At 36.4% G+C, this 26,242-nt stretch overlaps 1 protein-coding gene across 3 annotated transcripts; it reads left to right on the forward strand.

Annotated features, from left to right (window-relative positions):
• The first annotated feature begins 552 nt into the window (after window positions 1-552).
• On the forward strand, window positions 553-26,143 carry mfsd2b (MFSD2 lysolipid transporter B, sphingolipid). Of its 3 annotated transcripts, none has more exons than XM_056269251.1 (16): window positions 553-659; window positions 1,039-1,087; window positions 1,194-1,371; window positions 6,988-7,113; window positions 7,610-7,734; window positions 15,159-15,282; window positions 16,807-16,885; window positions 17,082-17,263; window positions 19,840-19,930; window positions 21,287-21,408; window positions 21,773-21,856; window positions 22,061-22,144; window positions 23,868-23,977; window positions 24,585-24,728; window positions 24,912-25,088; window positions 25,739-26,143. In XM_056269251.1, the coding sequence occupies exons 3-16, from the start codon at window positions 1,201-1,203 to the stop codon at window positions 25,788-25,790; spliced, it is 1,671 nt and encodes a 556-aa protein (XP_056125226.1). In that variant the 5' UTR covers window positions 553-659; window positions 1,039-1,087; window positions 1,194-1,200; the 3' UTR covers window positions 25,791-26,143. The 3 variants fall into 3 exon arrangements, with proteins under 3 accessions (XP_056125226.1, XP_056125227.1, XP_056125228.1); XM_056269252.1 differs by having other exon boundaries at window positions 19,843-19,930; XM_056269253.1 differs by lacking the exons at window positions 553-659; window positions 1,039-1,087; window positions 1,194-1,371 and adding an exon at window positions 6,335-6,527.
• The last annotated feature ends 99 nt before the right edge of the window (window positions 26,144-26,242 follow it).

Genomic DNA, 26,242 nt, shown 5'->3' on the forward strand with positions numbered 1-26,242 from the left:
ATAATTTGAAAGATTACACCTTGCTTATTATCAAAAGTAACAAAACACTGAGCTTATTGCGATTATATGTGGTTAATGGTGGTTAGGCAACAGCCCTGTATTCGTTGTGTACACATAACACATGAGGTGCAATGAGCCGGGGCTGGGCGGGGCAGCAGGGGGCGGGGCGTGTTCGGTTCGCCATGAGAGTATCGCGATACGTATCGTGGGTGGCGTATCGCGGTTTTTCGGTTCGGTTCAAATATCGTTACACCCCTAGTGTGTGTGTGTGTGTGTAGCTACTTAAAGCCTGCCAAGAACGCCACCCTCAGGCTGAATAACACAATGACACTAGACCTCTGCCAAAAGTGTGTCTGCATGTGCAGATAAAGCTTACAAACTGTATAACATAAACCAGCGCTAATAATCTGCCCTACCTAAATTTACAATCAAGCTGCTACTGGTGACTTAATTTTACTTTGACTGTAGTTCATTAAGAGCATGGTGTCTTAACTAGATATAGGATCCTGTGAGTTGCCAATTTGGTGTCCTGCAGGGGGCGCGCTTGTTTGTTTGTGATTACTACTATCGAACGTGCTGCTGCAGAATGAGTGTGTGAAGGAATGAACCCGCAGTTCATCCACCGCTGCAGCAGATGTGCATTTCACCGCATCACTCAGGTTATCTATCTATCTATCTATCTATCTATCTATCTATCTATCTATCTATCTATCTATCTATCTATCTATCTATCTATCTATCTATCTATCTATCTATCTATCTATCTATCTATCTATCTATCTATCTATCTATCTATCTATCTATCTATCCATCTATCTATCTATCTATGCTTATGTCTCTTCATTTTGTGAGTATGTTTACTCGATATTTATTTAATCAAATTAATATGTTGCTTGATATAAAAAATGCATGGAATACAAATCATTATTTGAGCATTATATGAACTAAAAGTATTTCTGCTGGAAAAGTGACCATTAGATGTTTTATGTTAATATTCACTGCCTGAAAAACTCTTACTTTGCATATGTGTTTATTTAGTGTTTTGGTGTCTTTGTGACAGCATAGGGATGTATGCTATCCGGTTCAGGTAAGCAGCTTGTTTTGGTAGAGCGAGGACTCTGATTGGCTCATATCTGTGAGTGACAGCTGGGAAGCATCTGTATCTAACCCTGCCCATCCTCTCGCTGCTGCAGTATGTGAATGGACGCAGGCACAGCTGTAGCCAGCTCTGAGAAGCCAGAGAGTTCAGCTGCTGTCTCTGTACCCGTCACACCGGGTGCCATGGCAAAGGGGGAGAAAGCCCGGGTCACATCAGGGGATAAAGTCATGATGAAGCACTCTGAAAGTTCTTTCACCAAGGTACCACCACAGGTAAGGCAATGTGATGCTCACTTCTTCTTTTTTTCCTGTGTTAAACTGTGAGTTATGTGCAAACTGCAGTGTCTTTTTAAATCAGCTTGAAATCTAAATGTATATAAATTAATGGTCAAGTGAAAAAGAATATAACATGACTGAATCGACCTGCCTACTTTGGGTTGCACAAATTAATGTTTGAGTGTAAAAATAAACTGTATTGTGCACTTTGGAGTTGATGAACACTCAGTAGGGGGGAACAGGTACCAATATACACATATTTTTGTTATGATACCGCCGGTCTGAACATTTCTGGATCTGTACGTTATGAAAGTATGTGGAATGGCATGTTTTAATGAGCACATGGAATGTTTGTGTGGAATGGATGCTTTACCAACACACACATGCCCAAAGGCTGCTTAGGCGTAGCACTGACTGCCAGACAGTTGAACCCACAAGTACATACTGCTGTAAAGACACAAACTGTATTTTTAAGTTGTATATTACAAGATTACATTTGAGTTTAACCATTGCACCAGTCAAAAAATCACTTCTGTAATCAGACCTGAATTCGTTTCACATGCCACAGACTGCAGTGTATTATCATCTGGGTTAGAAATAGATATAATGTGCATTGAAAGTAAATGAAAAGCTCCTCCCTGTCATTATCACAATTGAGTGTTATAGATTAAGTCAATGAATATTTGCCTTTTTTTAGAGTTTTTGGAGAGATCACTCTATTCATTTTGAATTTCACTGCATGTTCCTTGACAAGTAAATGCAGTCAGACAGCAAATATTGGCATTTTGTTCTATTCAAATTTAAGATAGCATATTGTAGACAGATCTGTAAGCAATATGACCTTCATCCATGAAAAAAAAATGTCAGGGATGATCTGTCAAGTGAAATAAAGTCTGTGCCGTTCTTCTGCGCTGACCCTCTGGTCGAGGGGAAAATGGCAGTCGTGTGTCAATAATGTATGGAAAACACACTAATGGAGCTCTTGTTCTCACGCACGCCATTACAAAAAGGAAAGACGGAGACTCTCATAGTGGAAGGTTAAAGATTTCAAGTGGAAATGGTAGGGGGTTCACTTTTAGCATGGCTTTTTTTGGACATGTTAACGGTAATACTTGATAAAGAGCGATTATGTTACTATGGTTAACATGACTCTCTGGCATGTTTGTACAGACCAATGTACCAGTTTTTTTCATGCAGTCTGAATCTACTGAGACTCCATCAGAGAACATTTGCCTCCACAGTCATGAAAAAATTATTGCTACACTTGCGTGTCTGGGTTTTGCGAGCTTGATATTGTTTTTCATACTCTTTGCACAGGAAAAAAAAAAATCGCAATTCAGATTGGAGGTGAAAGTCCAGGGTCGATTTGACATTGCAAGTGTAATGATAAAATGCATTTTTTAAATCCCGCTGGGCATGAAGCCTTAAACCCTTCATTATATCATCCAGATTCATCCTCACGCAAACATACACAGGGAAAAGCAGCTTAGAGCAGCAACTCTGAGAAAGTAGGCTAAGCACAAAGAGTTTCAGTTCAGTTGAATCTCACAAACATCATGGAGTCATCATGGGTCCGGGTCACATTTCACCCAAAAAATCAGATGGAAAAAAGAGACAATTATCATGACTATTCAGCATGTTTCCCCCCTTAAAATATGTGCTTATTATCATGAAAATAATGTCACTGTATATGTTTAACTGCTTGTTAACGCAAATATCTAATTAGCCAATCACATGGCAGCTACTCAAGGCACTTAGGCATGTAGACATGATCAAGACGATCTGCTGAAGTTTAAGCATCAGAATGGCGAAGAACGGCGATTTAAGTGACTTTATGGTTGTTGGTGCCAGTATTTTAGAAACTGCTGATCTACTGGCTTTTTCACGCACAACCATCTCTAGGGTTTACAGAGAATGGTCAGAAAAAGAGAAAATATCCAGTAGTTATGTGGGGGGAAATGCCTTGTTGATGCCAGAGGTCAGAGGAGAATGGCCAGTCTGGATTGAGCTGCGTGATGCGATCGTGTCAATGTGGACCAAAATCTCGGAAAGAAAAGAAAAAGTTTCCAGCACCTTGTTGAATCTATGCCACAAAGAATTAAGGCAAAAGGGTGTCCAACCCGGTACTAGCAATGTACCTAATAAAGTGGCCGGTGAGTGTATATGTTAAAAGAATAATAATAGTTTTTATTATAGATTTTGGGGTAAAATATGTCCCAAATGTGTTCTTGACAAGCTTTGTGAGACAAAATTCCAAAAGGAAAGTTTGGTCCTCTTGTCAGCATTACATTTACTCCGTCTTCCCACCCTTCTGTGCTGCTATCAAGCTTTTGCTGTTTTCAATCTGTGAGGAAGTCAGATATTTTGTGTCTCAACTCAACGACTTCCTGTTTGTGTCTATCATGATAACAGCCACAAAAACAAACTTTGTGAGAATTCGAGCGATCCATGATGCTATAGTGTTGTGGATGGTCTCCAGGGTGTGTTGCGAAGTGGTTGTCTACCAACCCAAGTCAATAGATCCCACAATAAGATTCTCTGAGTCCCTTGTTCAATGTACACTTCCGTTCAAAAGTTTGAGTAAAAGACATTAATACTTTTATTTAGCCAGGATGAAATTGATCAAAAGTTACAGTAAAGACTTTTATATTGTTACAAAAAATTATATTCTTTTATAATAGAATATATGATATTATAATATAAAATTATGATTTTTATATTATAATAATTATATTTAAAATAAATGCTGAATAAAGACATCATGTTTTCAACATTGATAATAATCAGAAATGTTTCTTGCACAGAATATCAGCATATTAGAATGATTTCTGAAGGATCATGGGACACTGAAGACTGGAGTAATGATGCTGTAAATTCAGCTGTGCGTCACAGAAATAAGTTATATTTTAAAAAAATATTTCAAATTGAAAACAGAAATTTTAAATTGTATTTGTAGGCTACTTTACAGTTTTGACTTTATTTCTGATAACTGCAGCTCTGCCGATAAGGGATTTGTGCTAAAAACCTTACTCACCCTAAACTTTTAAACGGCAGTGAAAGTCAGATTTTCTTTCTGGAATTTTTTTTAACATCTGACTGCTGAAAATCATGTATTAGCATACCTCATGCCAGTATTTTTGTCTGGTTTTCCATTAAAAATATAAAAGTATTAATATTAGTGCTGTCAAATCGATTAATCGTGATTAATCATCACATCTAACATAAAAGTTTATGTATACATTTTATATATATATATTATTGCAAATTACAAACTTTTATTATACATGTATATTTACAAGTGAGGTTTATGCTTTAAAACAAGGGGGGAAACTATTTGCCAATGTGTTAAAAATAAGAAAAAAATCATTTAAAACCATGTATTTTATTTTATTTTGTACAATTCTGCTTCTCAATTATATTAGTTGTAAGAGTGTTGAGATATTCTTATCAGAAAACAAGACAAAAGTATCCAAAATTAAGAAACTGTTTTTTTTTTTCACAACACTTTGTACTTAGGGGGTTAGTTCAGCTCACAGTGTGCAATAGTGATGCTTAACAGATAAACCAGAATTAGACCAGTATCTGCCTCTAGCACACAATCTTCCTGATTCATTTCACACGTCAGTACCATCAAATCCTCGTACTTTTCCTCTTTTAGAGGCATAATTGTTGTTCAGTAGCATCCGAATTTAGATTAAAAGTATATAACTTGTGTGAACTCTCTGATCTTTTGATTTTCTTGCCTGAGTGATCCGAATAATAATATTTTAACCTCCTAAATTGTGATTTCAGAAGTCATTCATCTTTTTTTCATCATGGTGAAGTTGAGAACGTGAGGGGGAAATTCAGTGAGTTAATTACAGCGTCTTTTGAAGAGCGATCAGTCCTGCCCTCTGCGGTTGTGTTTCTTGTGAGGGTACCCAGAGTGCACGTTGACTTGGAGACGCCAAACACCGGCTTTGATGAATGAATGAATGAGTTAACAACTCAAAGACGAGTGTTTGACTTCTGTAGCACCAAATGTCTGTCTGACTGTCTCCAAGATCTCTCTCATAAATATATGGCTCTAAGCGGCGGTTTGACTTCCCTTTTATGTGTTGAAAGGATCTCCCCTCCGTTTTCTACTCACACACCGCACATATGCAGACACACACACACGCACATACACATACACACCCTCAAAAACACACATTTACGCCTTATCCACAGAGTTTTCCAAGGGATAAGTGTCCTTTTTAATGTGTGAAACACTTTACATTCAGAAAGCCACTCAAAACGTATGCATTCCTTTAATCATTACGGTAAAGAGAGGTCACTCACTACACCCGTGTTGCTTCCATTGTGTCATTGCCGGGTTCCTTTGAATGGCAAGTGCAATTAAGTGATGTGGTTTCATTTGAAAGGAATAGTTCCACTAAAAATGAAAATTCTTTATCATTTACTCTCATGTCGTCCCAAATCTGTTTATTTTCAACTTTAGAGAACATTCAAAAGTAACGTTTCCATATTGTTCTCAAAGAACGTTACATTTACATGTAATCATTTAGATGCTTTTATCCAAAGCGACATACAAATGAAGAGAGCAATAGAAGCATTTAAACCAACATTAGGGAAACAATATGCAGGTTCTGTGACTAGTCTCAGATAGTCTAGTCTAGTTAGTCTACAGAACATTAACAGTCACATAACCAAGAAAAAAGGTTTTTAAAACGTTTAAAAAAATTGATGTTTTAAATGTTCAGCAAACATTAATTTTAATTATTTTCATAACCCAATGGGAATAGCACAACATTCTTAGAACATTTTTTATAACAAACAAATCTGTAGAAGCACAGAAGAAAGAACAATATATATAGGGAAAAAAATCATTCCTTAAAAGAAGCTTTGAAGAACCTTTATTTTAAGGGTGTTCTCTGTGATCAAATAGCCCGTCACTCACAGCAGTGGAAGCATCTGGGTTAAATATGTCCCGTGGTTTCGGGACTGAGGGTCCTTCAAACTATCCCACACGGAATGGAGAAAAGAGAAACTCTGAACCGACAGCACAAAGACAGATGCTGTGATTATCACCTAAAAACCTCAATAAAAGAACTCCTAAAACCTCATCAAGTACTGACCGACTACATCAAATGGAGAAAAAATACTTTGAAAAGGTGAAAACACCATTATATAATTCACAGCACATTATTTGAGAGATTTAACTATTTGCATGTTTATGGTTGTTTTTATGGCTCTACTGCTACTATCAATATAAGTTGAAAAATTGTGTATGTATGTATATATATATATATATATATGTGTGTGTGTGTGTATATATATATATATATGTATATATATATATATATATATATGTGTGTGTGTATACAGTATATATATATATATATACACACACACACAAATTATATTAAATAGAGAGAGAGAGAGTCAACATCAAAGAAAATGATTAAAAAAAATACTGAATAAAAAAAGAAATATTTGAAAATGAAACTCGCATTGGCAAAGTAAGAATGGAATCAGCTTCCAAATTTAACCTTAGAACCCCCCACCCAAAAAAAACCCCCCAAAAAAACCAGTATTTGTGATGGTTGCGTCTAATAAATCCCATTTTTTCAGACTCATCTGGATCAGAAGCTCACTGTTTGTAGCAAACTATGTTTCGCCATCGGAGGGGCACCGAATCAAGTCGCCGGGAGCGCAACAGCATTCTTTCTTCAGATATATCTACTTGACATTGCACAGGTGAGATCTCTAGGTGTTTTAATGAAATAAGAAGCCACACTGTAATTTTTTTTTTATCTATAACAGTAATAAACACCTAATTTATTCAGAGTGCAATGCATGCTGGGAACACACAAATGTTTAACATTTCACCAATATGAAATTCTTTGTTCGGACAACTCGTTTGCCTAGTTGGGACAACATTTGGGGCAATTCCCTTGGTCTGACATGGGTTTTTTATGTAATTTCAAGAAAATTGCATTTCTTAGTTTTTGAGACTTGGAAGGTACTGTGATATAATACTTGAGGATATGGTTTTTAATAGAGCATATTAATCACAGAATAGCACCCTATTAATTATTTGATTAATAGAAACAGAAGCCAAAAATAATTCAACCTGTGTTAATGATTCTGCTCTTGTTCTGATTTTCAAGAACCATACAGTATGAATAACACATACGGTTTGATGGTATTTCTTAATGTAGGCCTAGATGTTCACTTTCTCTTCTCCTGACAGATTAACCCGTTCCAGGCCTCCATGGTGTTGTTCGTCGGTAAGGCTTGGGGGGCAGTTACTGACCCCATTGTGGGATTCTTCATTACTAAGAGTAAATGGACAAAGATTGGACGACTCATGCCATGGTGAGTGGCGTATGAGAACTGGTGAATGAAGCAGTGTGTTTGAAAGTGCACCTATTGTTTTTCTCATACTAAAGGCATGCCATTCACGCTAAATAATTTTTGATGTATTGCTTCCTGATGAGAAAGGCAAGAATATTCAAATACTAACTTAGAAAATCAAAGCAAGTCTGCAGATTTTCAGCAGTCAGAGTTCATTTTCTTTTACAGAAAATAATGGGCATAGAATCCGATTTGTAGCATCCAGTTGAAGAATTTCAAACATGTTTGATATTTTGAGCCAATTTAGAACACATACAGTAGTTTTCAAGAGCATTAGTGCCCGTCCACTCTTTCAGCGGCACTGGTTCCGGAAGTATTTTTTCCATTGATTTTTTCTCATATGGATTTTAAAATACGTCTTTGTTAAATCATTATAAGCCATGAACCAAGCCAACCAGAGGCGAATCGTAACATTATAAACTTTGATTTAAAGCAAAAAAGTTTTCGAAAATTTGACCAAAAAAAACAAAGGTACAAGACTATACTTAACGGCTTTAATGAGGGAAAGAACTACAATCCGATGAAGCATTGCAAACAGCATAATCGAATTAAAAACGATGGAGAAATATAAAACTACACATTTACAAATGTTGATTATATATATTAAAACTATATATTTTAATTCCATTGCAAAATATGCATCCATATACAAATATTTAAGTATTTTGAGAGCGTCGTTCACAGTGCTTTATGGGAGTGGGCGGAGCTAAATAGCTCTGTTGGCACATGTTGCTCTTTTCGACTCTCTGATTGTTGGAATTTTCTGCAAATCATGTAGTTTTTCACCACAAATTGCACTGTTAAACATGATTATTTAAAAAAATATCCTGAAATAATGCGGGCTGATGGCTTCAAAAGAAGCAAATAGCATAGATTAACAACCTTGTAGCTTACCGTAAGGCAGTCTTTAAAAGTTATTTAAGTTATTGTTAAAAATCAATTATCCTATGGAGAAAATGAATGGAAATAATACTTCCGGAACCCTTGCACTTACAAAATCAGCAAGAGTATGATGCCTGGTGTTCAGATGTTGTGTAGTGTATTCCTGCCTTTAGTTCAGGGTTTAGTCAAAATATCACTAGCCTATATTCTAACAAATGACATCTAAGCAAGTAACAAACAGGTTTCTGAAGGTTGAAGGCTTCTTAAAATGGGCTTGTGGACGTCTCAGGAGATTAAAGTGACGACATGCCCAAGATGTGAGTGCCTGACAGGAAGTTCTGATTACACTCTGATGTGACATCATGGAGTCTGGGAGGAAGTAGTTAGGGTTTGTTTTCAGAGAATCACTGCAGAACATCTCAGCCATGCCCATGTGGGCCTTCTGGTGTGTCTCTGTGTTTATTATGCTAAAGCCGTGCCAACACAAAGACAATAATGTTGATTTACAGATTCTACATTCTCTTTTAAATGGGGGAATTCTGCAATATTACTCATCCTATCGGCATCACGCTTGAAATTTCTTTTGTTTTTAGTTACGTAATCAGTGACATTTTCAAAGCACAGGTTTTTGACCTCTTTTAACTCTCATGTTAATGTTTTGGAAGCTCAGTGCAGCTCTTAACGTTCATCGGACTGTTAAATCTAAATCTCTTTCTTTGACGTACAAAGAAATGATTTAATACCACAAAAATATAAAGTCTGTTCCAGAAACAGGGAAGTTGTGAGTAAGCTCATTTTATAGAAAAAAAAATTATTTGTATGCATTTTTTTGGGGTAACACTTTCATAACGTTCATTAAAAATTATTAACAAATATTGTAATTCTTAACACATCAGTACCCTATTTATTTGTTTATTTTATCATTATATTAAATTTATCATGTTTTATCTTTTTTTGTGTGAGTAATTATGGGTTGTACAGTGGGGTCTAAACGTCCGCATGAAAGTCCACATTTTTTTTTTTTTTTTATCTGGAAAGATATATTTTAATGTTTAACAGGTCAGTACCATACATTTACATTTTTATGATCTTGTATCGTTATATTATATTTATTTTATGTGTACAGTCCAAAAGTCCAGAGACCACTTTTAAAAAAATGAAGATATACATTTACTTAATTTTTCTTTTGCACTCATATTTTTAAGTAAATTTCACATGTATAGAATTAAGTAAAAACTGCTTAACTAAGTTATGTAAAATTATCAACAAGGAGTCAATTTATCTTGGCCATTTAGACTTTGTTTCTACAATTTCTGCCCCAGTGAATGATTAACAGTATTAGAAAGTTAATCAAGTAATGTAGAAATTACTTTATTTTTTTTTCTGTAGTATTTACTTCAACACAGAATTATTTTTATTAGTGCATTTTACCTAGTGGTCTCAGGCTTTTTTCCCTCAGGTTACTTTGCTCCCAGAGTTAAAATATCAGGTCATCTCACATTCACATTCAGCACCTTACATAGTCAAGTCAAGTCACCTTCATTTATATAGCGCTTTTAACAATATAGATTCTTTCAAAGCAGCTTTAGAGTGATAATAGGAAATTAAAGTAACAGAAATTGTTTTGGCTTTACAGCAGCTCCAGAATAAAGTTATAGTCCAGCTAAATTTAGTTTTGATTGATTCACTTCCGTTACAAAGATCATTAGTTATTAACTTAGGGGCCGCTAACACGACGGCTTATATCTCGAGAACCCCTCGCTCAATATTCCCCAAACTCTAATCGATCGTAGTGCTGGACGGGGCCTTTCGAATGAGCCCTTTTCGAGGTCTGAAAATTCCTCAGAGTCCAAAACCTGCAGTGGGTGGGGACTTCCAGGGCCCCAGACACCGTTCTAACAGAAAACCCTTAACGCGCTCCGGCCCACTCATCCGCATAACGACAGTGCCTGGTGCCTCGAGAACGCAAACCTTGAAGTAGGTTCCAAGGTGCAAGCCTATAATAAGGTTTTTTTTTTTATCTTGTCACGATACGCACACAAAAGGGTGATAGTCCAAGTGCAGTTTATTGGGTAATCCGTAATCATAAATCCAGGAACAGCCAAAAGGTCAAGGTCCATGTAAGCAGTCCAAAAACAAGAAATAAACACTTAACCAAACCAAGACTGACTCTGGGAAGCGGGTGACAAAATACAAGGATTCCAGAACAAGTGATTAAACAGACAGGGTATAAATAGACAGACACTAACAAGGTGAGTGGGAACAGCTGAGTGTGGTAATGAATAATGAGTCCGACAAGGGTGATGGGGATTGTAGTCCAATAGTGACTGACACCTTTGGGGGAAGAGGACCTCTAGTGGCTACCCAGGGGACATCACCCAGACATTGTGACAAATCTCTGCGCAAGCTTTAAAAAACGCAAACCTGTGAAAACCATTATGGCGTCAGGCGTGCACATGCATATTACGTGTTTATAGACCTTATGTAGCCACGCCCCTTTTCCGTGCTGAGCTCATTGTCTTTTGACTTCCGGTCTGTATTTTCACAGCGATCTTGCCTAGTTATGAATGAACGGCTCGTTAAAAAAAATTCCCAAGGTCCATTTGTTAAGACATATTTACAATGCTTATCATAAACATTACAATGCTCATGATAACTTTCATTAACTCTACAATAAGTAAATCAACTTCACCAGCTAATTACTCCTGGACAGCGATGCCATAGAGATATACAGAGCGACCGCAAAAACGGAAGTTCGAAGACAATATTCTAAAGATGGTGGCGCCCTCGTTTCTCTGGTGCATAAGGTCTATAGGTATGCGCGTTTGAATATATATGTGCGCAGGCGTGTAGTATTTCTTTATTAATTAACCTCAACAAATTAATTGTCTGGCCATTAAAATGTATAATACAGAATTATTTATCGCTTCTGCGTAGCCATGTGAACCGGAACTATTTTGACAACGTTTAATCTGTACAGAGGTAAAGGGATGGGAAGGAGGCCTTCACAGGGGAGAGGATAGTTGACACTTCAGGACTGCGTTGTCGTCGTGTCCAGGCGCAGGTCCTTCATCAGATCTGGATACGGCCTAGATCTGGCAGACTGCGGTAAACCTCGGGATAAACCATAGGGGATAAACAGAGAGACTAATATTAGTGTAGATGCCATTCTTCTCATGATGTAAAGAGTACATCAGGATTTATGGGAAGTGTTCCCGGTTCCGGCTGATCTAATCTATGCAGCCTAACATTGAATTATAGAAGTTTATAATGTGTTATGGTATGCTAGGTCAAAGGGATGTGTTTTTAGTCTCGATTTAAACTGACAGAGTGTGTCTGCTTCCCGGACAATGGTAGGAAGACTGTTCCAGAGTTTTGGTGCTAAATTGGAAAAGGATCTACAGCCAGAAGTCGATTTTGATATTCTAGGTATTATCAACTGGCCGGAATTCTGGAGATCGCAATAGACGTGAAGGACTATAATGCGCTAAGAGCTCGCTCAAGTACTGGGGAGCTAAACCATTATGTGCTTTGTAAGTAATCACCAATATTTAAAAATGTATCCGATGTTTAACAGGGAGCCAATGCAGTGTTGATAGAACCGGGCTAATATGGTCAAACGTCCTGGTTCTGGTAAGAACTCTGCTGCGTTTACAGTAAACAGCTGTAGTTTGTTTATTAAGAGTGCAGGGCAACCACCCATAATAGCATTACAATAATCTAGCCTTGATGTCATTCAATTCAATTCAATTCAAATTTATTTGTATAGCGCTTTTCACAATACATATTGTTTCAAAGCAGCTTTACAGAAAGTGCATTTCAGAAATGTACATAGAAAAAATACAGTTAGTTAATCATGTATTAATTTAGGGCATAACATATCGCCGGCGTTGAGTCGTCTCTTCACATGCGTCGAGTCGTCTCTTCACAGGCGTTTAGTCATCTCATCGCAGGCATCTGAAGTCTCCGTGAGAGGCTGGATACAAACTGGAGCTGACGAACGCTATTTACCTCGGGACTAGCGTCCCGAGATAACAGCAGAAAAGCAGATGGGAAATATTTAGCATGGCTGCTGTTCATAATATTAATGCATTCGATCTGATTCAACAGTAGTATAAAAGGTAAGCATTATGTGAATGCTTGGCTAAAGAGATGCGTGATGCGTCTTTAATCGAGTTTTAAACTGGGACAGTGAGTCTGAGCCTCGAACAATATCAGAAAGGCTATTCCAGAGTTTAAGAGCTAAATGTGAGAACACCCTCCCTCCTTTAGTGGACTTAGATATCCTAGGAATGACCTCGAATTTAGTGATCTTAAAGAACGCGATGGATTGTAGGGCGATAGAAGGTCCATTAAATACATATGAATGTAGTGGAATGTCATGAATGTATGAACTAACTGTTCCTCATTTGTCATTGAGAGCTTATGCCGTAATTTAGATATATTTTTAAGATGGAAGAATCCGGTTTTACAGATACTAGAACCGTGACTTTTAAATGAAAGATTGGTATCAAAGAGCACACCCAGGTTCCTAACCGTCTGTCTCTCTCCATTCACATGAACCCGTCTGTCCTGTTCTCTCTCTCTCTCTCCCTCTCTCTCTCTCTCTCTCTCTCTCTCTCTCTCTCTCTCTCTCTCTCTCTCTCTCTCTCTCTCTCTCTCTCTCCCCTGTACGGTGGCTCCTTTGTGTGGCCGAACAATCAGCAGGGCACACAGAAGTTGCTCCACACTGCAGTAGTGGCATCTGGACTGTGCCAGAATTGGCCACTCTCTTTACCTCCCTGTTCTCTGTTGCTTGTTTGCTCACAGTTGTTTATCCTCTGTGAAAGTGAAAAGCAGTGTGGCACAGAGGTCAGTGTGTCCAGGGTAAACTGCTTAGAAAGTACCTGACCAAACATTGAGGTTTTCTTTACAGGAACAGGGTTGTGATATTTCTAGAGTTGACAAGGTCACGTAATTTAGTATGAAAGCCAACAACCTGAATTCAGCATTCAGCAAACGGTTGCTTACTGTGGGACAAGTCTCGCTCCTGAGTCAAAGGGAGATATGGAAAACAGGGCTATAGACTGTGACTAAAATGCGACAAAAACAAAATCTAGTTGTGAAAGCTTTGTGTGCGTCCATTTGCGGTTTCGCCAAATTTCTTCTCGTTAGAGCGTGTGCCAATGTTTCCTGCACACAATGAACAGCGTGAGCAGTGATGTTTGATTCATAGAAATTGACTCCTGTAAACCATCTATCTATCTATCTATCTATCTATCTATCTATCTATCTATCTATCTATCTATCTATCTATCTATCTATCTATCTATCTATCTATCTATCTATCTATCTATCTATCTATCTATCTATCTATCTATCTATCTAGCTAGCTAGCTAGCTAGCTAGCTAGCTATCTACTCATCTTTACCTGATTAACAAGTAAGGTTTAATGACAAACACATTTAATGGTTAATACATGTAAAGGCATTTCAATATTTTGCCCAAACATTCACATCTGCATAATTTCTTTACTTAACGTATATTTCTTGTACGCCTTTGCCTCAAGAATCCATGGATAGATTGCACTTTTAAAAAATCTTTAAAAGTGTAGAATATATAATTTAGCTGATATATGGGTATAAATTGCTGAGAAAATGCACATTCAGCTGTGTATTTGAAATCCTCTCAACCCTCCAGCTGACTGCCTCTCCCATAATGGCACAGTATGGAAGGCTTGTATCAGTATGAATTATATATGGCCAACACATTCCCCACGTCCTGCTTCACTCTGTGAAGACGACTTCGTCAGAATAAGACTCTCAGTGTGCGATTCACTGTTTTAGATGATCATTCCGATCTGCTGTAGCGTCCATACAGACAGAGACAAAATTGATACACAGATACACAAATCTGTTATAGATGTGCACTGTAGCTTTAAGATGATATTCAAGCTGCCCTATGTAGGTTATATTGATTAGTTCATAAGCTAAAATGGAAGATCAACCACAGGACATCTATTGAAGACAATGTTATTTAGCAAATTTAGCAATGTTATTTAGATCATTTTTCTTTCTAGCACTTCCTGTGACCAGATGACTTTTGCCAGAAATATTTTCCCAAAAACATTTGTTTGTTTGTTTGTTTTCACATTCTCAATCATGTGCATACTGATAATCATACTCAGATGATCTCATTTATCTATCTATTTAATGTTGTAAAATTGGACTTTGATATCTCACCATCACTAAATAATAAACAATTTTGTTTTACAGTATGTGCACTTAAGTGTACTTACAGTGTACTTATCTAAGAAAGTACTGGTTAATATAAGCTAACTACATGGGTTAAGGTTAGGTTTTGGGGTAGGTTCAGGATTGCTACCTAGTTATTACCCAGTTATTGTAATTACTATAATAAGTAGATATGTTAATTGAGAACAGGGCTGTAAAATAAAGTGCTACTGACATTTTGTCTTTTTACACTTAATTGCATTAAGACTTTTGTGTCCTTTTCTCCTCCAGGATGGTGGGCTGCACTCCATTTGTGGTGGTCTCTTACTTCTACCTTTGGTTTGTCCCACCTTTTACCAATGGGAGGTTCATCTGGTATCTGGGCTTTTACTGTCTCTACCAAACTCTCATCACAGTAAGTATCCAGCAGATTTGCTTCGATGTTCTTAGAGTTGTACTATAATTTAATGGTATAAATAATCGTCTACAGATTAACAAGAAAACACATTTCTTTAAAATAAACATCCTACTGACCCCAAACTATTGATAGGTAGTGTATCTGATGCAGTGTTGCTTCTCAAGTTAATTTAATCTTGCTAAAAATGCTTGTCAACAAAATTTAGTGTGGTTATAGCCCAGCCTCTTTGATCTCTGCATGGAGTTTTCCATGATTTATTTGTGTTTCTATCCTTTGTTACTATGGCTTGGCTCATTCTGTCCTCCGTAAAAACCCGCCAATAAGTGCTGGAGTGGGGAAGCCGTTCTGACCACATTGGTCTACGCTGTAATGAAAAGTCATTCTAACTACTTGATAAATACATGGTACAACCTGCCCGAAACCACCAGAGAGGATAAATGCTGCTTTCCTCTTTTAGCGTTCTCCATTGTCTGTGAGCACAAAGCTGAGAAACACCAGCTGCTGTTAGTGTACATGTATAAGGTTGTAGCACCGGTAGTTTACATGATTCTAATTAGTCCGTTTTTCATAATTAAGCTTTGGTTTATGTTTAAATAAACAAATCTTCCAGCTACTCAGAATCAAAACCCTTAATGGAAGTCAAATGGACAATATGGGGAACTCTTAAGAAACAGAAGCCCTCCTGGAGAAGCACTCTGTAGTTAGATTTATTTTGGTAGCCGTTTGGGCCGTTGGTCTGCCGCAGGGCTGACTTGGCTTTCGTGAGAATTAGAAAAGCTATAGATGACAGTAGTGCACACTTATAGTAAGCATGCAATGCAATATGTAAGCAAGTTCAAGGAAGGTTTGCTGTACTTTGATAAATATTGATTTTGCACCGCACATTTATAAGTAGCCTACACAGTTGTTGTTCTTAAAATGAATAGCATTGATTTATGAGCTTTTTTTTTAGAATGATATACAACATAATATAAATGGGAAAGATGATAGTTATGAAACCACTGATAAATGTACATGCTCTAAATTTTGGATCACTCATCATTTTGCTTGCCTTTTTTTAGATCATCACTTATGAGAGCGTACAGAACTCTCCATACTGTAATAATAAACATAAAGCTTCCAATTAGAACCAAAAATAATTTTATTGCCTGAACTATAGGTGGTCCTATTTAACCTCCATGAGAACTTTTTATTATCTGGTTCTTTATGAAAACCATAATGTACGGCTGCTTTAAAAAACCTAGAAACCAAAACCTGGTCTGAAGAAGCTATAATATGGCCAAAATGTAATCTTTGCTCAACCTAAAGCGCAGCAAAAACTTTTAGGAAAGTCTACACTAAATAATTTGTTTATTCACTGGTTTAATATTGAATTTTTTTCACATTAAGCATATATTTTTTATTTTTTTTTATTTTTTTTGTGCAATAATGTATTGCATTTTCATAAGACATTTATTTCAGTGTTCAGTTTCCATCTTAATCACTGTTTGTCTTGTATTTTATTCTTAATCTCTCTTGCAGTGTTTCCATGTGCCTTATTCCGCCCTGACCATGTTCTTGAGCACCGACCAGCGAGAGAGAGACTCTGCTACAGCTTACCGTAAGCTTACAGCTACACAGACAACATTGTTCATCTTTAAACCCATGTTTAGATTTGCTCTAGATAGAATATCAACATCTGATTTCATTGTGCTCTAATAATCCTAAAATGAATGCTTGCCAAGTGCTTATGTTGAGAACTGCATATGTTTGAATGTAAAGAATGATTTAACTCATTTCTCCTTGCATATGTGCAGGTATGACGGTGGAGGTGCTTGGGACGCTGGTCGGTGCCGCTATTCAGGGTCAGATTGTAGCGAGCGCACACACTCTGAAGCACTGTCCGCATCGGAACCTGACGACTGGTCACCTGACAAACAGCAGTGGCACAGAGATCATCAGATCCCTGGCGCTATCACAGGACTTTCTGTCTCATGCTGTACGTGTCACAGTCACAGTTTATTAAAACTCACCTTAAAGGGATAGTTCACTTTGAAATTAATTTTTGGTATGTTTTAGCTTACCTCAAGGGCATCCAAGATGTAGGTGTCTTTGTTTCCGCAGTAGTTTCAATTTTGATATTTTTAGGTCAAACCGTTCTTGTCTGTCAGTCATATAATGCAGGTCTATGGTCACCACCTCAAAGAGCATGCACAGAGAAGTCCAAATTAAACATGATTTAATGACTCGTAAATGTAAGTACACATTGATGGCCTAAGACACGAAACGAGCGGTTTGTGTGAGAAAACGAACAGTATTTATATAGTTTTTACCTCTTGTAACCACAGCCACGTCCAAGTGATCTGAGGGCGCGGGCGCTTCGGTCTGCGCAAGCGCCGGAAAGCTCCGGAAGTGATCTCTCGCGCGGTTGCGAAAAAAATTCAACGTTGTCTGTTGATATATCGAAATCGTCTTCCATTGCGATTTCCTGTATATCTAAACATGTTTAGATCTTTACAGTAAAAGGTAACACTTCCAAAATCTCTGTGTAAACAATGAGTGACGTACACGCGCGAGAGATCACTTCCGGAGCTTTCCGGCGCTTGCGCAGACCGAAGCGCCTGCGCCCTCAGATCATTTGGACGTGGCTGTGGTTACAAGAGGTAAAAACTATATAAATACTGTTCGTTTTCTCACACAAACCGCTCGTTTCGTGTCTTAGGCCATCAATGTGTACTTACATTTACGAGTCATTAAATCATGTTTAATTTGGACTTCTCTGTGCATGCTCTTTGAGGTGGTGACCATAGACCTGCATTATATGACTGACAGACAAGAACGGTTTGACCTACAAATATCAAAATTAAAACTACTGCGGAAACAAAGACACCTACATCTTGGATGCCCTTGAGGTAAGCTAAAACATACAAAAAATTAATTTCAAAGTGAACTATCCCTTTAAAGTGCAGTAGTGAACCACTGGGCTTAAACGAATAGTTCACCCAAAAATGAAAATTAGTCCATAATTTACTCACCCTCAAGCCATCCTGGTGTATATGACTTTCTTCTTTCAGCCGAACATAATCGGAGTTATATTAAAAAATATCCTGGCTCTTCCAAGCTTTATAATGGGAGTGAATAACTGAGATTTTGAAGCTCCAAAAAGCGCATCCATCCATCATAAAAGTAATCTATACGTTAATAAATGTCTTCTGAAGCAAGCGTTGGGTTTTTGTAAGAATTGTTTTTTTTAAAATAAGGCTTTATTCATTTTTAAAAAGATTTAAAACTTTATAAACTATAATCACTGGCTTCCAGCAACGGCCGTATTCTATATACAGGTGAAACTAGAAAAATTTGAATATTGTGCAAAAGTTAATTTATTTCAGTAATTCAACTTAAAAGGTGAAACTAATATATTATATAGACTCATTACATGCAAAGTGAGATATTGCAAGCCTTTATTTGTTATAATTGAGATGATTATGGCTCACAGCTATGAAAACACTAAATTCAAAATTAGAATATTGTGAAAAGCTTTCATAGATGTAAGCCATAACCATCAAAATTATAACAAATAAAGGCTTGAAATATCTCACTTTGCATGTAATGAGTCTATATAATATATTAGTTTCACCTTTTAAGTTGAATTACTGAAATAAATGAACTTTTGCACGATATTCGAATTTTTCGAGTTTCACCAGTATATATATATTCATTAAAACATTTGTTGAATATAATAATAATGTAATATGCTTTGATATTGTATATGCAGTAGTGGGGAAAAAGTATTTTTCCATGAAATCATCAATCATGATTTCATCCAACCATAAACCCTTCAAAACTTAATGAAGAATGGATTTCTAGAGCTTGACCTTCGGAGGATCAATTTATATTCATCAGAGTCCTCAGAATCAATAAATTAATGTGCTTGTCTTGGGGGGTGTATAAATCTATTTTGAGCCGAGAGCCACTGAGCTCCATGTCAGTCAAAACCGACTTGTGAGTGAACCGACAGGCTTGGCTTGTGGATGTGGCTGAGGGTTCCATAGTGGAAACCCATGATGGAGAACCATGAAGGCCCACAGCTATTTGGAGCTGGACTGCAGAGCGTCTCTGGTTAAAGCTCTCTGAGGCGGCCGGGCTGAATCCAACACGCACCGTGTCACCGCGCATTCTTCTGTGGTCGGGCCGAAAGGCGGTGAGAAGGAAGGGTGCGCCAACCGTCTCCTCTGGAACGGCTCTTTTGATCTGGAACAATAATGAAGTGCTTGCCGCGGTCCGTGGAAAAATAGCAAACAATCCTGAGGTTGTTTAGGGCAGAGCAGTTCCTGTTTGGGGGAAATAGATTGAAAAGTTCCTCTTTTCTGGGGTTGCACCTAATTTGAGCTCGCTAAAATTTGCAAGACCATACAGTACGAAGTCTAAAGCAGTGCTACACCCAAATTAATATATTGAATTTGGAACATGACAACCATGTACTGGAATAAAACTACAACCAAAGATTAAGATGTATTAAAGATAGAAGGAAATGTGTTGCAGGACTGTTTTCTCATGGTCTGTTTCTCTTTACAGAAGGAAGTGTACATGATCGCTGCCGGAGTGATCGGTGGGCTGTTTCTGGTTTGTACGGTGGTCATGTTTCTGGGAGTCAAAGAGAGAGATGGTGAGCATGTGCAGTAATCATGTGGCATACATTTGTTTTGCCACTGCATCCGAATGGAAAAGTTTGCTTAGTTCACCCCCCAAAAAATTAACATTTTCAAATGACTTCCTTCTGTGGAATACAAGAGGAGATGCACACTGCTCTTTTCTATACAGTCTAAAGAGAAGTTTGGAGTTGTTGATCTCTGTTAAACACACTACAAGAGTAGTCCGTATGACTTTTCAGCTGTATATCCTATGTTTTCTGAAGATACACAACCATTCAAAAGTTTGGGTTTTGAGATTTTTTATTGCTTGTGAAAGAAAGTCTCTTACGGTATGCTCATCAAAGCTGCATTTATTTTGATAAAAAAAATACAGTAAAAAAAAATATTTTGTGAAATATTAATACAATTTAAAATAACTTTTCTATTATTTAAATTATATTAAAATAATTTATTCCTGTGATGTCAGAGCTGAATTTTCAGCATCATTACTCCAGTCTTCAGTGTCACATGATCCTTCAGAAATCATTCTAATATGCTGATTTGATGCTCAAGAAACATTTCTTGTTGTTATCCTTTTTAAAAACAAATCGTGATGCATTTTTTTCAGGATTATTTTTGACGAAAAGAAAGTACAAAAGAACATAATTTATTTAAAATACAAATCTTTTGTATACATGTAAAGTTTTTTCTGTCACTTATGATCAATTTAATGCACCCTTGTTTTTGCATCCATATTGACCCCAAATTTTTGAAGAGTAGTGTGTATGATAGCTTTGTGTGAAGTGAACAGAACAAAACAGACCAAAATCCATTCACTTATATTCAAATATGGCATACGCGTCAAGTTTGAATACATGCAAGTGCAAATTATATTTATAAATATAAATTACTTAAGTGAATTCTAACTCACAGTACACACAAAGCTAACGAATGGCTTCAGAAGACTTATTTAATCGCTTTTTTTTTTTCTTAGCTTGAAAGTCAAGTCAAGTCAAATATATTTATATAGCGCTTTTCACAATACAGATTGTATCAAAGCTGCTTCACAGTATCAATCAAAACAACTTAACAGTGTTTGTTTATTACTGGAAAAGACATCCAAGTTTGGTAGAGCTGATCAGTGGTATGATGGGTCATTTAATTTGAATATCCCCAACTGAGCAAGCCAAAGGCAACAGTGTCTTTCACTCTTTAATTATATGGAAAACTGCAGCATAACTACTGTCTAAAATATATTTTTGCGTCCCAGTAAAAATATTTTTTTTTTGGTTGGGGAATAACTTTTCCTTATAATGTGTCATAATAGTGTCACACTGTACCTCAGAAAACATATCTAACTTGTGTTTTCTCCGCTTTTCCATCTGCATTAGATCCCTACGCTACTAAAACGGACAAATCCATTCCTTTCCATAAGGGCTTTATTTTGGTCATGAAGCACGGGTCTTACCTCACTCTGACGGCAGCTTTCCTTTTCATATCTGTGGCCATCCAGGTAACATACTTTCCCTCCAGTATTTCATTCTACAATAGTTTGTTCAGTTGTATCTAACTGAATTATTATATTTATTAGCAGCATATACAGTTTCATCATGTTTGAAACTCTGAATATATTCCCAGAATGTGGCCTTCAGGTTCTCTTAAAGGGATAGTTCACCCGAAAAATGAAACTTCTGTCATTATTTACTCGCACTCATGTCGTTCCAAACCCGTGGGCTATTTGTCCGACGCAACATGAAAGTCAAAAACGTTCATCTTTGGGTGAGCTATTCCTTTAATCACAGTGTTTTGGGCTGGATTTATTAATGACATCATTATAACTGTATTATATGTCCATTTGCCGCTGTCTCCTTTTGCAGTTGATACAAAGTAACTTTGTGCTGTTCTGCACGTATGCGGTGGAGCTTCGAGATCACTTTCAGAACATTGTTTTGACAATTCTGGTGAGTACCTGATAAAGCTGACACCACTATGAACTTTATTCAATAAACAGATATTGTTGATGTCATATCCATTTCAATAGACCTGTCATCAGTTGTTTGTTTGTTGCTGACGTTGAACTGAAGACAAAGCTCTCTATAATTCTCTAATGTGTGTATCTTGGGTAGAATGAACTTGTGACTGAATTTCTTCCTATATCTTCCCAGATGTCAGCAGCAGTGAGTATCCCATTCTGGCAGTGGTTCCTTGAGAAGTTCGGGAAGAAGACAGCAGCATTCTGCGGCATTACAGTAATTGTTACTTTATCAAGTGTTTTTTCTTAATCAGTGATTTGGATGACTCTTTATTCAGTTATAAATGATCAAAGGATACTACAATTATTGCAGCAACAGCAATTATTGGGTATTTTTTACTATATAGTGTGTCATATAGCAGTGTTTATTCTGAATGTGTCTGATAATAGTGGCCTAATCAAAATCAATAGTGTTCTGCTGGTCATGTGATCTCAGAGTTACAGCCACCATGTTGGGAAACTAGTCTTATACTGAATAAATGGCCTTTTCTAGACCACTGACCACTGTTATGGTACAACGGTTCTAAAGGCACACCAGGGTAAAAGGCACATTTGACTTAATTCTCTTTTAAACCACTAGATGGCACAACACAGCTCTTTTCAAGCTTTTAATGTTGTATATAAGACAAACCATGTGCAAATTCATGAGTCAGCACCATTGCCGAGTATTTTGTCCTTTAAAACTTCAGTGAACCAAAGACGCGGTTTGAAATCACTGGTGTTTCTGACATCACAAACTACCTTGTAACCAATCAGGTCAACGTGTGATCGCCAACGAGTGGATCTCTGAGCTGGTGTGAGTGAGTGGAGGCGGGGCTCATTTGCATATTAATAGAACCGCTTATACTAAATGAGGCAAGGGTGTAGAGTTACATTCAAGCTATTTTAAGGCATAAAAAATTATTTTCAAGGAAAAAACTTTTAAATATGTCATTTTGGTGATCAAAGATGAGTTTTGAGGGATACAATTATTGACTACAGGGGGACTTTAACAACCGCTTTTGATGATGCACGTGGAAATTTGTCCAAACTTTGACGCAATTTCGGGCAGCAGCGCAAAGTTGATTTTGCGCTACTTTAATTAATATAGGTAATTAAAGCAACAGTTTTTTAATAACAGATGAAAATGTAAAAGTATGGTATTTGGGGTAAAAAGTGCTTCTGCCGTTGAGGCTCAAGGTACAATAATTAACATGATAATAAACAGCCGACTGACTTTTCCATTTGTTGACATGACATGGTTAGATTCAGATGGTAAATATATATTAAGTTGGGTGTCCTTAGAGATAATCACCATATTTATAATGAAACCATCATTTAAAAATATGACATTAATCGTATAATAAAATATCATATTTATTTGTTATAAAGATTTTTTTTAATTATTATGGGATCTCATTCAATGCTTTCATAATCTTTTTTAAATAATTTTGTTTCTGTGTTTTTTTTAAATCAACATATTTTAATGACAGTATTTATTAAGCAAAAATGAATTCTTTTATTTATCAAAATAAACCAAAAACAGTACAAACTTTGCTAAAGTGATTGTTTTGAACAAGTATTAACTTAGTAACAAGTAAAAACATATTATTTTAGCTATTTGTATCAATAGTTTGTGCCTTTTGCCCCATGCTAGTTTTACCCCGTATGTGGGGTAAAAGGCCCACCTCTCAACCTCATACATTTATACGATTTTTAAACAAACAAACTGCTTTTATGATTTATTTTCACACAAAATCTGTTGCTCCATCAATGTTCAATAAAAACAGATCTATTTTTCCATACACTATGAAAGTAGTGCCTTTAGCCCCGTTGTACCCTTTGACTGGAGCCATTTTAAAATGTTTATCAAATGCATTATACATTTCTGGAGGTTAAAAGCATACTTACTGCAACTATAAATGGTTTAATGCCTATGTTTCAAACTGTCATCCGTGCAGTGGATCATGCCGTTCACAGTGATGCTGGTGTTCATCCCTAATCTGATAGTGGCATATGTTGTGGCCGTATCGTCTGGGCTTAGTGTGGCTGCTTCTCTCTTGTTACCATGGTGAGTCTTCCAAACCGAAATATAATACTGCACTATATGCATAAACAAGAATATGCATCCAATACTTTGTGTTTTTTGTTTTAAAGCACAGAATAATGCGTAGATTCGTTTTTGTTGTGGCAATGAAAAAAAAGCAGCGGCAATGAAAAAAAGCAGCATTGTCTTCAAAATGTATTATAAATATAGTTTATGAATGCATTTAAAGGGATATTTCACCCAAAAATGAAAATTCTGTCATTATTCACTCACCCTCAAGTTGTTCCCTTAGTAGACTAAGGGAAGTAGACTATCACTACTTCCGTTTCATGCCGACTTTAAAAGTTATCCATAAAGAACGTATTACAACGTTTATTTTATCCGGCCAAGCTTTAACCTTCATATATAGGTTTAATAACCAGTAATCTCCAAATAACAGGTTCCATGGCAGGGTCATGCTATTTTTTGGTTTTTAAAGATAGACTCTGCTTGATTGGAAAAGCCCCAAATGAGTAAATTGCAGATTTTATGTGCCGTCTACAAAGAGGATTTGGCTTTATGGTACCAATGTCAATGTTTAATATGAGATGATGAATGATGCCTCTGCTGTGTTGTGTTTCCTGTTGCTCAGGTCAATGTTACCAGATGTAGTGGATGACTTCAGACTGGCAAACCGCAACTCAAAGGGACACGAGGCGATCTTCTACTCCCTATATGCCTTCTTCACAAAGTTTGCTGCAGGCATTTCTCTTGGAGTGTCCACACTCTGTCTACAGTGAGAGCACTCTTTCATTACTCTGGAAATAATGATTCATGACAGACCACTGGTGTAAACACTGTAATATTGAGAATTTGACATTGACATTTGGAAACCAGTCAGTAAATCAAGTAAATGAATGATTATTTGTGTACAGAATATATCCCATGAAAGCTGAATGCACAGTTGTTGTTGTTGTAGGTTTGCTGGTTATGACACAGGAGCGTGCAGACAGCCCCCTCCAGTGGTCTACACACTGAAACTGCTCATCGGCGCCGCCCCGGTGGCCTGTATCACCACAGGCCTCATGATCCTCATGGTGTACCCGATCAGCGAGGACGTCAGATTACGAAACAAACTCGCCCTGGAAGAGCTCAGGTAATGACCCTGTGTCACATTTCAGGCTTACATATAATCCATATATTTAAGTATATATATATATATACAGTATATATATTATTACAAAAGTTTGGAGTCTGTATGTTTTTATTTAGCAAGGTCGCATTAAATTTGATCAAAAGTGACAGTAAAGACATTCATAATTTTACAAAAAAATGTCATTTTCAAATAAATGCTGTTCTTTTAAACTTTCTATTCATCAGTTTCTGACATTTATAATAGTAGAACATATCGTTACTGTTATCAATGGTTCCCTGTTTATGAAAAGCAAAAATAAAGTACCGTACATAAAACCTTTATTTTTATCAGTTTCCACTCAAAAAGAAAGCAGCGTTATTTAAAAAAAAACAAGATATATATATATATATATTTAAAAAAAAAAATATATATATATATATACAAAAAAAAATATATATATATATATATTATTGTAATAATTGACAATATTAGTTTTTATTGTATTATTTTGATTAAATAAAAATATTTTAAAAAACAACTTTTGAACAGTGCGTTTGTGTGTGTATACAGTATTTAAGCATTTTTATATTTTACAAATGATATTTTTTTATTATTTTATATATTGGATATATTATATATAATAAAATTTATATATGTCATTTATTTTTCAGAAGCCAGAGCATTACCTGCAAATCTCTCAGAGTTGATCTGAACAGTGCGTAACGTCCTCAAGCAGCAGATCCTGATATTCCAGCCCAGTGCTGGGATGAGTTGTGTTGGTGTATATTACACTGTGTGAGATTTATAATATGTTTTAATGTAAACATTTCAGTTTGTTTCAGTATTCAGTCTGTTTCTGTATTTTCACATGAACATATAGCCACATATATCTAATTTATACACATGACATGAATGGATTATATATCATTCATTATATATATATATATATATATATATATATATAAGGATTTCCTGAGGGAAAATATACTGATAATATATTAAGATGTTATAGTGATTATAAATATTTTTAATTGACTTGATTCCAGGATGAATAAAACATTGTGCTGGTTCACGTAGCTTCAGCATATTTCAATGATGCTTCAATAAAAATAAAATATAGAATAATGATAATAAAAGTATTGAATATTAATTGGATGTATTAATGTAGTTCATGC

The sequence above is a fragment of the Rhinichthys klamathensis genome, unplaced genomic scaffold (genome assembly GCF_029890125.1).
Source record: "Rhinichthys klamathensis goyatoka isolate OS25496 unplaced genomic scaffold, OSU_Roscu_1.1 h1tg000281l_1, whole genome shotgun sequence".
Taxonomy (NCBI): domain Eukaryota; kingdom Metazoa; phylum Chordata; class Actinopteri; order Cypriniformes; family Leuciscidae; genus Rhinichthys; species Rhinichthys klamathensis.